This window comes from Cydia amplana, chromosome 6, assembly GCF_948474715.1.
Source record: "Cydia amplana chromosome 6, ilCydAmpl1.1, whole genome shotgun sequence".
Taxonomy (NCBI): Eukaryota; Metazoa; Arthropoda; class Insecta; order Lepidoptera; family Tortricidae; genus Cydia; species Cydia amplana.
The window spans coordinates 3,982,151-3,997,650 of NC_086074.1; the positions used below are offsets into that span (position 1 = coordinate 3,982,151).

At 36.6% G+C, this 15,500-nt stretch overlaps 1 protein-coding gene across 1 annotated transcript in view; it reads right to left on the reverse strand.

Annotated features, from left to right (window-relative positions):
- Nucleotides 1-15,500, reverse strand: part of LOC134648642 (SEC14-like protein 2) — a 40,715-nt gene that overhangs the window by 4,733 nt on the left and 20,482 nt on the right. Inside the window, exons 6-8 of the mRNA XM_063503131.1 lie at nucleotides 4,083-4,221; nucleotides 1,913-2,112; nucleotides 369-514 (exon numbers count right to left, since the gene is read on the reverse strand). Coding sequence (XP_063359201.1) covers nucleotides 369-514; nucleotides 1,913-2,112; nucleotides 4,083-4,221 — 485 coding nt within the window. The remainder of the gene's footprint in view (nucleotides 1-368; nucleotides 515-1,912; nucleotides 2,113-4,082; nucleotides 4,222-15,500) is intronic.

The window sequence follows — 15,500 nt, forward strand, 5'->3', positions numbered from 1 at the left end:
ATCATAAACGTACGTGAACGTGTAGCCCCGTATCTACTGCGCCATCTACTTTAACAGTATAGTTTACCCAATATTTTTTTTGTATTAGTCTATACTCTATACCGGGATCTCCAAACAACGGAGTCCTCAGGTCAAAAAGTTTGCAGAGACCCCTCCTTTAAAGTAGGCTTTCTCATTTTTTAAGGGAGGGAGAGGCTTAAGCCAACCCCTGCCCTAGTAGCACGGTCGCATTTTTATCGTTTGTCACCATATGCCTGTCACGCTCTAACAAGTATGTAAATGCGAAAGTGACGGGCATAGTGACAGTCGACAAAAATGGAACCGTGCTGAGCCCGCTGCTTAAAGCGAGACTTAAGCCCAGAACTTACTTAAGCACGCTTTCCCCCTCCCCGCACAGCATGTCGACGGCGTGTTTTTCCCCCGTTTTGATGGTGACTCTTTTGAACTCTTTTTCGGAGTCTCCGGTCGTGTTTCGCGAGTAGCAACTCTTCGGCACCTTCCCTCCTGGTTTCACCTGAAAAAAGAAGACAGATATTGGTATTAGACTTGGATAATTTACATTATCAAACAGCACAAATGTCTCTTTTGCTTAGCAAAAGCTCATATCGAAATTGTATGAAACTAAGTAAATCATTTCTTTTTTAAGTTTTTCTCATTGTTAACATATCTATCTAATGTATACCTACTTAAAATAAGTCTATATGTATATGTCGTGCTTATCGTGTATCTCCATTGTCATCTACATCTACAATGATCCCGGGACCATACGGCAGTTCACTATGGCGGTCGTAGCTTGTCTTTTGTCGTTTATCGTGAGCAAAGAGAATTAACTTGTCTCTGTCGTGAGTAAGTCGTCGTATCGTTTAAGGCACTGTTCTGGAGTGCCCACTAACAAAGTACGATGGCCCAGTGGAAGACTTTAAGACCATAACGAGAGCAGCCATTACTTACTTGGAAAAATGTAGATTTAGATTATAAACTATGTAACTATGCATGAATGAACAGTGTAAAATAAATGCCATACGATAAATAAATAAATAAATAAATAAGGCACTGTTTGCTTGCCCGTTCTGAACTCAATACTTATATGTGTCTACTCACAATAAGATTACACCGTGGATCTCCATTGTCATCTACAATGGTCCCGCCATAGTTCACCGGTAGTTTTGCTATTTGTCGATCAGCATGAGAACTTGTGCCTACTATTAGTTAGTGTTTGTCCCGTAGATCTTGAAGATGGGCTTCTTAACTTTAACTATTTAACTTAGTAACATTACGTGATACCTCTAGATACTTACAATAACCATTGTCACCCACAACGCTCCCGCCATAGTGAACCGGCAGCTAGTTGATCTTTGTCGATCAGCGTGAGAATTTGCGCCTACCTACTATTTGTTGTCTGTACCGTAAGTCTTGATCTTGGAGATGGTGTCCTATACTTTACCTAGTTTAACTTAGTAACATTACGTGATACTTAGATACTTACAATAAGACTACACCGCGGATCCCCATTGTCATCTACCACGGTCCCGCCATAGTGAACCGGCAGTTGATCTTTGTCGATCAACGTGAGAACTTGTGCTTGCGATTTCTTGGTGTCTGTTCCGTAGATCTTGATCCTGGAGATGGTGTCCTTACTTTAACTAGTTTAACTTAGTAACATTACGTGATACTTAGATACTTACAATAAGACTACACCGTGGATCCCCATTGTCATCTACCACGGTCCCGCCATAGTGAACCGGCAGCTAGTTGATCTTTGTCGATCAGCGTGAGAATTTGCGCCTACCTACTATTTGTTGTCTGTACCTTAAGTCTTGATCTTGGAGATGGTGTCCTATACTTTACCTAGTTTAACTTAGTAACATTAGGTGATACCTCTAGTCTAGAGTCTAGAATTCTAGATACTTACAATAAGACTACACCGTGGATCCCCATTGTCATCTACCACGGTCCCGCCATAGTGAACCGGCAGTTGGTCTTTGTCGATCAACGTTAGAACTTGTGCTTGCCATTTCTTGGTGTCTGTTCCGTAGATCTTGATCTTGGAGATGGTGTACTCGTGCATGAACTTCTTGATCACGGAGAATGCGAGGGAGAATACTTTGGGGGCTGGAACGAAGAGAGATCTTGTTGTTTACTTGACCAAACATGTGTTTGGTCCCATCCCTAACCTAAGTATGTACTTAGGTTAGGGATTTCCTAATCTGTGCGCCGCGGCACCCTAGGGCGTCGTAGACAGTAGAGAGGGGCGCCGTGAGGCAATCCTCCTCAATATGTTACATATTTCGAATAGAATAACGTCAAATGTCTGTACTCTACACTCCACCTAGGTACCTACTAGACAATAGGTACCTAACCTATCGTCTAGTAGGTACCTAATACCTATTACCTACCTCTAGTTTATACTCTTTAGCGATAAGACCGCCTGTTGCCTGCCTCTACATTTAATTAATTGTTTCTTTTCTTCTATTTTGTATCTTTTAACTAGGTGTGCCAATAAAGAGTATTCTATCTACATAGTAGTCGGATGACCGTGATAGGTGTTAATTGATAAAAACAATTTAATATCAAAAAATGTTATTTAAATAAACATAACATTTTAATGAATATGTGCTAATTGGATTGCAGTTTTATCTTCTATTCATAAGTATTTAGTACCTAATATTTAGCTACAAGACGTGACAAGATAGGCACTTAGCACTCTAGTGTTAATATTTATGTAGGTACCTACATTTTATGCAGTTCGACCTATGTAAACCATGGTCGCTTCAAGGTTGTTATTTTAAAGGAACTCGTTAACGTTTACCTACACTCGCAACAAAGTTGTGTAAATGATTGAGAACTAAAGCAGGATGCTCACACACCCTTCACATAATCGTCTCCTTTAATTGTTATTGCCATTGACTAAGTATTATACCTATGGATACGGAATTCTCACTGTAAAAAAACGGATGTTAACAGTGAATCACGTGACTGCTTGATGCTTTCCATAGAAAACGAAGCGCCGGAAGCTCCGGCCCGGACACGGCCCGGTCTAACGTGAGGCATCCTTAAGTAGTCGTGAGTCGAGCGATATAGATAGATAGAGGTGATACTTACTTGTGTAGGGGTAATCTATTGAACCTGCGGTATGGTGATATTGGTGACAGAACAGCAAGACTTCCTGTAGGTGAGCGTTTTCCAAAAAAAGTGTACATTTCATTCATGTCTTCAAAATATTGACTTCTTGGGCTCATTTTACTCAGAATCATTTGTATATTCACGCCTCATACATGAAAAAATGTGTCCCAAAATTTTGTACGAAAATTTTTTTTTCCAGTGCGTCACGTTCATACAAATAAAAAAAAATTCATACAAGAATGTGACGATCTGGAAAGGAATTTTTTGGACACATTTTTTTATGTATGAGGCATGAATGTACAAAATGATTCTGAGTAAAATGAGCCCAAGAAGTCAATATTTTGAAGACATGAATGAAATGTACACTTTTTTTGGAAAACGCTCAGGTACCACATGTATAATAAGTAATTGGGGCAATTTTCAATCAGTACTTGGCGACTGTAATGGAACCGAAGTGTTAGGTAACGCGAGGGCAAATCCATCCAGTGTTTAACAGGACGCCGTGATCTCAAAAATTTTAATCAAGATCTCGACCAAGATTACATAAATCGAGATTCCCTGTCAACGAGATTGAATCTCGCAAATTCGTGCGAGATCTCGAAATTGCGAGATCGAGATTGCATACCCTAACGTACTACCTACCTACTTATATTGTCCCTCGCATACAGACGCTGCATAAATCATCTGTCAAGATGTTAAAGGCCTTATGATGATTAAATTGTTAGGTACCCATGTTTATTAGTTAGGTACTCGGTGCATTGGTTCATACTTAGTAGTCAAATATTTGTAGTAGGTAGGTACGGTCAGCAGCAATAGTTGCTAAGCGTGCGAGGTGTTCAAAATGATCTTGACGCGACCTTATTGTTAAGAAAATATAAGAGCGTGTCAAGGTAATTTTGAACACGTCGCCCGCTTAGCAACTTCTGCTGCTGACTGTAAGTAAATAAATAAATGTTTACCGTTAACAATGAAGCAGGACTTGAGTATCTCAGGGTAGTTGGCCTCGTACAGCTGCAGTAGGGTGAAGACCATCTCTGCAGCCGGTTTCCACGCGTACTGGCGGATGTTAAAGCCTTCCAGGTCGAACAGGACTGTCACCTGTATATAAAAATATTATGTAACTGTAAATAATTAGGCATTAAAACACTCGTGTGATCCTATTCTCACTTCGTTCATTTCTTAAACCCCCCTCCCTGGGGCCTTATTCGACATGCCACTTTTGACGTCGCATGTTGAAGTTCATTTGAATCTGAACAATCATGGGTTGTCGAATAGGTAAAGTGTGTCACCTGTCAGTGAATCTCATGTAAACAAATCATTTCATCGCTAGACTTGGTTGTCTATTGGTATGGCCGCCATGTTTGGATTTATGACATTTAAAAGGGGATTCTATGGCATAGAGTAAACTGCATTTCTATTTTCTATAGTTTTTTGATTCCCCTACTCGACGCAAGATGGAGTTAACAGTCAAATTTCGATCTTGGCGTTATAAAAATAAACCGCAAGAACATGACATGCAGTTGCGTTGGTGTAGATCTATCATGAAAACGAATATATGACAATTGTCCAGAATTAAAAAAAACTTGACAATAAACATACAGCAATACATATACCACTAAATGTCAAAAAGAAAACAGATTTAGTATAATTACTAGGTAACAAATTATATATAAAGTTTAAATTTTAAACCAATCGTCGTGGGTCCTAACCCCGGCTCTTAGCAATGAACTTCTTGTAACTTGTGTGAAAAATATCATTTGATATTACACCAATTACTTTATGGTGAAGTAAAATATCATGAGTCATGAGGAAGACGGAGTAGCCAGTAGCCACAATAAGCTATATTTTTGTCCTCTGGGTTAGATGGCAGTGAAATAGGGAGAGATAGTGAAGAATGCGGCAAAATAAGCATTTATTGTGTTGTTAGTAGTTAGTAGACTAGTTTTTTTTTCTAAAAATGAAAATTGACGCAACAGCAAGCTCATAGCCCCCTATGAGCCAGTCTGTTAGGTGCAGGCTTAAGGGCTAATCCCGGGGGAAGCGGAGCGTCGGCGACTAGCTGGTGCATCTGCTTATTAACCTCTTCTCACTTTTACCTCAGGTCCTTTGATTAATAAATTAAGGTAAAATTCGTAAGAACTAGTGCCTGTGTCATATTCTAAATTGGACGCTATGCCTAATTAGTTGTTATAAATTAAATACAATAATTATTTATTTAATTAAATTTATAACAACGCAACGTGGGGTTATTCATGATGAATTTTAATGGCTTATATAAGACAGCGGTCGTATATTGCCTCAGAAATTTGGATTTTGTCAGTTTGAATGAACAGCAAACTGGAGACATTGAGGTTAATTTTAAACTTATTATTTTAGGTGTTCGTAAGAAATAAGGTATTGACAGACATTGACGGAAAATCGCGAAAACCCGGCCAGGTGCGTCGGACCACGCAAAACGGAGGAGGATTCCATACTTACTTCTTCTACCATGTATCCATATGCCAAAATAGCAACAAAAAAGCCAAACAAAAATACCGTTTCTTCGCAGCACTAGATTTCAGTCCTTTTTTTAGAAAAGTAATATGTTTAGGTATATGTAAGTAATTTTGTTATGTGAAACTTATATGTTGTGTTACGAGACTTACGAGTAGGTAACTTTAAACTTGAACAGCCTAACAGATCCCAATAAGGCCTAGTTTACCCTCTGGGTTGGAAGGTCAGATGGCAGTTGCTTTCGGAAAAACTAGTGCCTACGCCAATCCTTGGGATTAATTGTCAAGCGAATAATAGGTTCTCATGATCCGTGGCAAAATCGAGATAACGCGAGGAAGAATAACTTTGTCACAAGAATATTTGGCCAAATATAAATCCTTACTCTCGTGTATTTGACCTACCTACTCGTATTGAGTCGTATTTTGCCACCTAGTAGCCTCGAATTGGTTGTTATATGTGGCTTTCCATAAATTAAGGGTCCTTATGCTTCAATAAGGACGTTTTCATGGGGTCCCGTTGTTTCCCATAAAGTTTTAAGTCATAATGTATTGTTTGTCATATTATCATTACTCATAAAACTGAAACCGTTAACATTTCAAGATTTTAGTTAGGTTATCCTATAGATAGGTTAGGTTAGGTTAGATTTGTTTTATGGCAATCCTGAAAAGTGACGCGTTTCTGAACCAAATGAATTATGACTAACGAAAATTCGAGCAAACAATACATTATGGCTTAAAACTATCTGGGAAACAATAGAGACCCCGTTTTCATCTGAAGTTGCAATAGAAATTGAAAAAGCCACATTTTTTCAAGTTTTTACTTAGTTTCATCTGTCCCGTTGGTTGTCTGTCTGTTCCAATGTGATTCCAATCAAATCATGCAAATTAGATCCCAACAAAAACATAAATGTGAAATGAGAGCCAAGTTCAATATTTAGAATACGTGTCGTTGTTGACTCGCCGACAAAAGAATTGAGATCTATATGGGTGCCAAGTTCTGTGCTGTGTAGAAAATCCTGAAATTATAAAGGATTTGTCTTGGCTAGTTTTTAACAACAAACCAAGTTTTTGAAAAACTAACAGAAAAATATATATTACCTATATGCCTATACGTAAAAACTAGCCAAGACAAATCCTTTATAATTTCAGGATTTTCTACACAGCACAGAACTTGGCACCCATATAGATCTCAATTCTTTTGTCGGCGAGTTAACAACGACACATATTCTCAATATTGAACTTGGCTCTCATTTCACATTTATGTTTTTGTTGGGATATCATTACTTTTTGTACAGAAATTACTATAGTATTCATCATGAAAGCAGTTTGCCTAAGCTGAAAAGGAGACCCTCGCTAACGCGCGGTTAATTGTCAAAAAGTTTCAGTTTCACATTTTTTCTTTTGTATACGCCTTATAGTCTACTTTCATTCCAAATATCAAGTTTCTAAGTAATCTAGAAGTGGGTTAGGTTTTTGGTCTATAAGTATTTTTTTTTTCCATCGATATATCAATAATTTCCAGTTTTCAGATTTTTCCCTCTATATGCACCTAATAGTCTACCTTGATGCCAAATATCAAGTTTCTAACTCATCTAGAAGTGGGTTAGGTTTTTGGTCTATAAGTATTAATTATTTTTTTTTCCATCGAAATATCAATAATTTCCAGTTTTCACATTTTTCCTTCTATATGCACCTAATAGTCTACTTTGATGCCAAATATCAAGTTTCTAAGTGATCTAGAAGTGGGTTAGGTTTTTGGTCTATAAGTATTAATTATTTTTTTCCATCAAAATATCAATCATTTCCAATTTTCACATTTTTCCTTCTATATACACCTAATAGTCTACCTTGATGCCAAATTTCAAGTTTCTAGGTCACCTGGAAGTGGGTTAGGTTTTTGATCTATATGTCAGTCAGTCACAAAAATGCCGGTTTTTAAAGGTTAATTTATCAATAACTGTTTGAGCTATGTTTATGAAATAGTGTATTTTGAACAAGCTAAGGGACTTGAATACATGTGCCAAATTTCATGTGTGTAGGTTAAGTAGGTTTCAAGTTGTGAAGGGGTCAAAAGTAGCTCGAAATGGTTCGTGTAATATTACACACGGTTGCTGCGTCGCCAGTTCCTTTTTCTTTGAACTTGGCTGGACACGCTACCGCGTGTCTAGATTTGACCCACTTCTCGGGTGTTCAATGAAGCTGAAAATTTACATAAGTACATAATATGTAATATGGGTGATATAATACAATATTTTTATGGTTACCATCGAGCTGATCTGATGGTGATGATACAGACAGTGGTCTTTTAAGTCTTTTTAACTTTGTGATAAAACAACGCAACTTAATTATATTTGAAAATATTTAAAGAAAAATACAGTCAGAAATTAGAAATTTTGTTATCTAACCTCTCTATCACTCTTGCATATTCGAGCGATAAAGAGGCAAACAGCTGAGTTTCGATTTTCGCACTTCCCGATAGGCCCCTTTGTAAACAAACCGCCTTGATGTGTCTATGTCAAATTATTAATTGTCTGTGAAAACTTGTTAAAAAAAAGTTTAAAACAAAGGCGTAGGCAAAGAGTAGTATAATATGTATATAGCTGGTCAACCAAATCTTGTCAGTAAAAAAAGGCACGAAATTCAAATCTTCCATGGGACGATCTCCCTTCGCGCCTACATTTTTCAAAATTGCCGCCTTTTTCTACTGTCAAGATCTGGTTGACCAAGTATACCTATATAGCGCTGGCGGTACACCGAGAAATTCAGTAAAATGCTGCAAATGATGTTAAAGGTATGAAAATCGGAACGATTGATCTGTAGAACATTTGAAACAATTTGACCCGAAGCACCAACAAATAAAAAAAAGCGGCCAAGTGCGAGTCGGACTCGCCCATGAAGGGTTCCGTATTTAGGCGATTTATGACGTATAAAAAAAAACTACTTACTAGATCTCGTTCAAACCAATTTTCGGTGGAAGTTTACATGGTAATGTACATCATATATTTTTTTTAGTTTTATCATTCTCTTATTTTAGAAGTTACGGGGGGGGGGACACACATTTTACCACTTTGGAAGTGTCTCTCGCGCAAACTATTCAGTTTAGAAAAAAATGATATTAGAAACCTCAATATCATTTTTGAAGACCTATCCATAGATACCCCACACGTATGGGTTTGATGAAAAAAAAATTTTTGAGTTTCAGTTCAAAGTATGGGGAACCCCAAAAATTTATTGTTTTTTTTTCTATTTTTGTGTGAAAATCTTAATGCGGTTCACAGAATACATCTACTTACCAAGTTTCAACAGTATAGTTCTTATAGTTTCGGAGAAAAGTGGCTGTGACATACGGACGGACAGACAGACGGACAGACAGACGGACAGACAGACGGACAGACAGACAGACATGACGAATCTATAAGGGTTCCGTTTTTTGCCATTTGGCTACGGAACCCTAAAAAAACGAGAGGAGTTATGACGTCATCTTTTTTTGTAAGGAATAAAAAAATATTGTTTAAAAACCTATCGTGTTTGGTATTACACGAAAGGGCTTTCTGAGCCGATTCCAAACATATATCACATCATTACATTTCAGTATTTTTTTTTTAATTATAATATAAATAATTTTCAAAACATACCAATTAAGTTTGGGTTTCTCCAGATACAATACGGTAAAATTTTTTTTGTAAAATATACCTCTAATCTTATACCTAATATCCTCATATCTAACCCTAATAAAGCAATTTTGAAATTATATACATTTAGGTTTTTTTTTATTTTTCAATTTTACATAGTGTGATCTATGAATCTCTCAATTAAATATTTAAAAAGAAAGCATAAAATTAATATATAACGGTTTTTTTCAGAAAGTCGCTTATATCTCGGAATCTATAAGTCGTAGTAAAAATTGTCTATGTAATAATTAAGAAAGAATTAACCGAAAAAATTCACCTTTAACGTCCCCCCTTTCCCGAGTTCTCCACCCCTCACTCATCAGAACTTTTTCTTACTTAAAGCTTAGATATTACCAAAGGAACATGTAATAGTATTTTATGCAACTGTTGTTTAAGAGAGGTCAAAAAAGGCGAGTGGCGTGAGTAACAATAACAACAAACAACAACCGAAAATTGTTAATAAAGACGCCACTAGTATTTTTTGACTCAGTTAAACAACGTTGCATACAATACTTTTTCTACGACCAAGCACTTACTTTGAAATGCAATGAAATAATAATAAAAATGGATGATGATGATTGTTTCATGTCCTAATGATCACATTAGGACATGAAACAATACTACCAACTACACTAAACCTAACCAACCTATCAAGGTTGTTCAGTGCGTGGGATTCTTAAGGGGAACGAAAATTTTATTATTTTTGCGCTACGACGCACGGTTTAGGAGATACAGCCCTATAAATATTTTTCTTCCTCTTTTTCTTTTTTTTTCTTTTTTTTTTCTTTTTTTGTGTTTTTTAAATCTTACTTAAGGGTTTCTTAAAGGGGAACGAAAATTTGATTATTTTTGCGCTACGACGCACGGTTTAGGAGATACAGCATTATAAAGTTTCTTTTTTGTGTTTTTTAATCTCTTTTTTGTGTTTTTTTTTAAATATTAATTAGGGTTTCTTACAGAGGAATGAACATTTTAATATTTTTGCGCTACGACGCACGGTTTAGAAGATACAACCCTATAAAAAAAATCTTTATTTTTTTTTGTTTTTTGTGTTTTCTAAATATTACTTAGGAATTTCAAAGGGGAACGAAAATTTGATTATTTTTGTGCTACGACGCACGGTTTAGGAGATACAGCCCTATAAAGATGAAAATAATCGTACCATTAACCAAAACATGTGTATGGTTTACTCATCTGTCAGAAATGACAATTAAAATTAGATTGGAAACAATGTATTCCATACAATATTTTTTAAGTGGTGATTACACGAAGTATCGTAAAAGTGCCAAAAAGATACTGCGTGTATGCACAAATATTTTTTTGGGGAATAGACTAAAGACTTGTGTTGATAACTATAAGTTAGGGGTTTAAAGGTGTGTGCACGACCCTTTAAATGACAAATAAAAGTACGGGAGTAGAAAAAGCAAGTTTCAATACTCTTATTTTACCCGAATGACATTATTACTCGTATTGAGTAATTCGGCAGGGCTATTATTACACTTTGTAAAATTGAAAAATTAAAAAAAAAACCTAAATGTAAATAATTTCAAAATTGCTTTATTCGGGTTAGATATGAGGATATTAGGGATAATTTGAGGTATATTTTACAAAAAAAATTTATGGTATTGTATCTGGAGAAGCCCAAACTTGGTATGTTTTGAAAACTATTTTTATTATAATTTAAACAAAATGACTGAAATGTAACTATGTGATATATTTTTAGCATTGGCTCAGAAAGCCCTTTCGTTTAATACCATACACGATAGGTTTCTAAACATTTTTTTTTATTTCATACAAAAAAACATGACGTCATAACTCCTCTCGTTTTTTTTATTTGTTGGCGCTTCGGGTCAAATTGTTTCAAATGTCCTAAAGATCAATCGTACCGATTTTCAGACCTTTAACACCATTTGCAGCATTTTACTGATTTTCGCGGTGTACCGCCAGCGCTAGAAGTGGGCAGCAAAGAGTAGTATAATATATAGAACAGTCGGCAGTCAACGTTTGTTCCTAATAAATATAACATTGATGAATCAAGGCGGTTTGTTTAAAGAGGGCCTGCCGCGATACCAATTTCGTTATCTGCCACCATTAAATTTCGCTCGTATATGCAAGAGTGATAGAGAGGCAGATAACGAAATTTCCCCCCACCCCCCTTTGGATGGTTCTTGTTTGAGTTATAATGTCACTGTATTGAGGACTCAACCTTTCCATTTTTAAAGTGTTTTTATATCGACATGACACTGGCTACTGTAGTAAATGCCAAAAAAGAAAAAAAAAACGCTGTCATAGTAATCGTCAATCGAAATAAACAACGTAATATCCAAGAAAAATTTGCAAAATAGTATATGATAAATATGTAAAACATCATTAATTATCGAATTAAGATTACATACAACTTTGTGTAAAAAAAATTGAGGCAATTATACAGCCCGATTATACGGGTTACATTTTGAAAAAGATGATTATCTTGGAAAGAAGAGCAAATATACATAGGTGAACATAATGGTGAACAAAGGTATAGTAAAATAGGTAGGGACATAATTCAGGGTTTGCTTGTCTGGTCCACGCATGCTGTACCTATCACGACCACGGCACGGCCGTCTCCTGCTAACTTTTCGCTATAATAGTAAAATCATAGGTCTAATACCTATGATTTTAATATTATAGCGAACAATATTTCATGTTCATGATCTCGAATTTAAGACTTTAGCTTAGATTTATGGCGTGCGGCCTAACGCGCGTTGCCTCTATGAGGAGCTGTCAAAGCGCTTTATATCTGTATGCTTTTGATGATGCGGATCAGCATTCTTATCCAGCGGGGCAAGCGGCCAGCCTGCAGAAGGGCACCCTACCGCACTTGGTAGGTCACTACACTCACTACCAGGATTTAGGGCTAATAATTTATTTATAAGTTTTAATACCTTTAAACGAGCAATTCTTGTATATTTATTTATTTATTTATATGTATATATATTTCGGGGATCTCGGGAACGGCTCTAAACGGATTTAGATGAAATTTGCTATATGGAGGTTTACGGGGGCGCAAAATCGATCTAGCTAGGTTTTATCTCTGGGAAAACGCGCATTTTTGGGTTATTATATGTTTCCAGAGCAAAACTCGGTCTCCCAGACATTAAGTTTTTAATTTAAGTGTTTTTATCATGTTTCATATTTAAACTTACAGATGTGAATCACCAGCAGAGTTTTTGGAGAGGTGTGGTTTTCTTATTTCCTGTTACCAACCTGAAACACCATACCTACCTAAATATCAGAAAATAATAAAGTGAAGAAAATTAAATAAAGTTGAATGCTTAAAAACTTTAATGTTTTATTAAAATTAAACGAAAAAAAATGTGTAAACTGAAATAGATCTAATTTTTTTATTTGTAGTTGAATAACATATATGTATTTAATCTCCTTTAATTAAAAATCATCTCTGAGTAGATACATATTAAACAATAGGTACTTTTAGGTCTTGGTAGTAATGTTAGGTCTTATGACCTACTGTATTTGATTATATTACTTACCAAGACCGGAGCCTAACCTGTCAGTCACCAACTATTTTGATGCTCTTTGTAGGTAGCATCAAAATAGTTGGTGACTGACAAAGTTACCAAGTTACTAAGGTAGTAGGTACCTATATAGTAGGTAGCAGTAGCGCAATATTTAGTCAAAATATTTTGACTAATTTAGATTATTTTTATGCCAAAAAAGTAATACAAGCTATTCATGTTCCACTTAGTAATAAAATACGGACTTTTCTGAATATGTGGTTTACGAAATGTGTTAAGGTACAACTTGTGGTTTATTAACGTGGTTTAGAAATAGGCAGCTTGAGTTGAGAGAGGTGATGAGTAAATTGTTTCATTTTTTTACGATTTTGAGCGTTTATAGGAGAATGTGTGGAGCAAGCATTATTTGACGTGTAGGTGTGGGTTCAACAAAAAGATCGCTTGTCAATAAGGCATTCTTGCTGTTAAAATTCAATTATTAATAGCCTTTATCGACCATCAGCAATGTAGTCCCTTTTTGATTGATGGAAATTGTCACGTAAGTTCCACTACTCGCCGCCGCATCGCCTACAGCGCATTCGTTAGTCTATCGCTCACAAGATGTCATTAATTCATGTAAACTTACGTACTGAAAAAAAAAAGTTTTACTCTTTGCTATAAATTACCCTTTCGCACGTCAAAAACTCCAAGATGGAGCCGAAGGTCATAGAGAAAAAAGTCTACATTTGGAATCATTACTTGTCAAAATTTGACATTAGCAATCCACAGTTAGGTGACAACCAAACCAAACCATTATAAACCTTAAAGTAATAATAAAACAAAGTTGTTTTTTGTTAAATTATTGTTTGTACCAAATGAACTTCAGCACTTGATGAACTTCAAATGAACTTCAACAGTTGAATTTCAAATGACGCGAAATCTGACAGTTGTACATGTCGAATAGGGGCCCTGGCTATTTTGTATGTAATATTGACAAACGACGTCTGATAAAGTCACAAATATTAACAAAGTGCGGCCCACGTCAATTTTGTTAACTACTATGTGGCCCTTGGCTGCTAAAATGTTGCCGACCGCTGTTACTAGACAATCACTATACCTACATTTCGAAGATTAAGGTGCCATTATAAATCCCATTAGTGTTACTGATGTCGCAGGTTTCAAGTGATCGCATAATAACTTTTGTAGACTGTGGCGTAATGTTCATCGTTCAGAAGCAGTTTTTACAACAGCCATAACATAACGCTGTGGTTCTCAAAGATCATTAGGGCCAGTGAAAGTTTATTGTAAAGCGTCGTTTGCGTGATGCAGTTTTTTTATAAAAAGTTGCTGCAACGGAGAGGTTTGTGTCTGATGTTAAAAAACCTAAATCTAAATTATATGAATAATTATGCAAAGAAAAACCAAAAAAAACCACTTACCTATACTTAACAATGACTTACTTAACTACGGTTTTAATACATTAAAATTGTTCAAAATTTTCCACCATTTATAGAGTCTGTTCGGAAAGAGAAGAGTCGTGGAATGTATTAGCAAGTATTAGGCCCCATACATTCCACGACTCTTCTCTTTCCGCACAGACTCTATTTTGTATACAAAACTGTACCTACTTTAATAACAAACAAAAATAGTCATCGTAGCCAGGGCCGGATTAACCCTAAGGCAGAGTAGGCAACTGCCTATGGGCCCCGCCTCAGCTAGGGGGCCCCGCCTCGGCTAGGGGGCCCCGGCGGCCCCGCGCGCGCCAAAAAAAATGTGTTTCATATGGCCAAAATTCATAAATAATTTTTTATGGTACCTACTTATACCTAATGTCCAATATCAGTTTCTCAAACACACAATCATCAAATGATTATGTAAATTATGTTATTTTATAGCTTTTAAAGTCTGTAAATCAAGCTCGAATTTCAGGCTCCCGAGGGCCTAAAACCTCATTAATGAAACTTCGGCCCTCCGAGTAACTCTTGTATGACACATATATTATTGTTGAGTAACATTTGATGGTTGGTTCGTATCAGAGCGCTGCTTTCTTACAGTTCGACCTTCGGCGTCGCTTTTTAACAAATATAAACATTGATTTCAGAAGCTTAGCCTTTTGCCTCGCATGAAAGCTCACCTCGCTGGTTATAAGTACGCTTCGGGCTTGTTAAGTATGTGGAGATTGCTGAGCTCGACCTTCAGCCTCACTTTCTACCTCAATTTTTGGTTCGTCTACCAAATCTCTTCTTCAGCTTAGCCTTTGGCCTCGCTGCGCCAAGCTCGGCCTGCGGTCTCGCTTTTTAATATAGTGGTTGGCGTCTGTGATCTAGCTGAGCTTATCCTGAAGCACGGCTTTGACCTCGCATGAAAGCTCGCCTCACTGGGTTTCATGCGAGCCTTTTTTACACGCTTTCACAATTTTTTCACGAAAAATTTCGCGCTCGCTGCGCTCGCGATTTTTATTGCTTTTCTGATTTACCCAGTACTTACATGCTAGTTCGACTGGTTAATGAATAATCATTTATTATTAGGTTAATTTTAATCATGTGGCTCGTATGGTCGGACAATCGCCGTTCAGCCTCGCAAAATATTTAACTACTTATTGAGAAAAAAAGAGCTCTCCCCACACTGGACGCAAGGAGGAATCGGCAAAAGCTAATACAAAAAACCTTTATGTCCACGCAAGAGCCAAAAAGACATCGTTCGGCATGTTCGGATCGGCT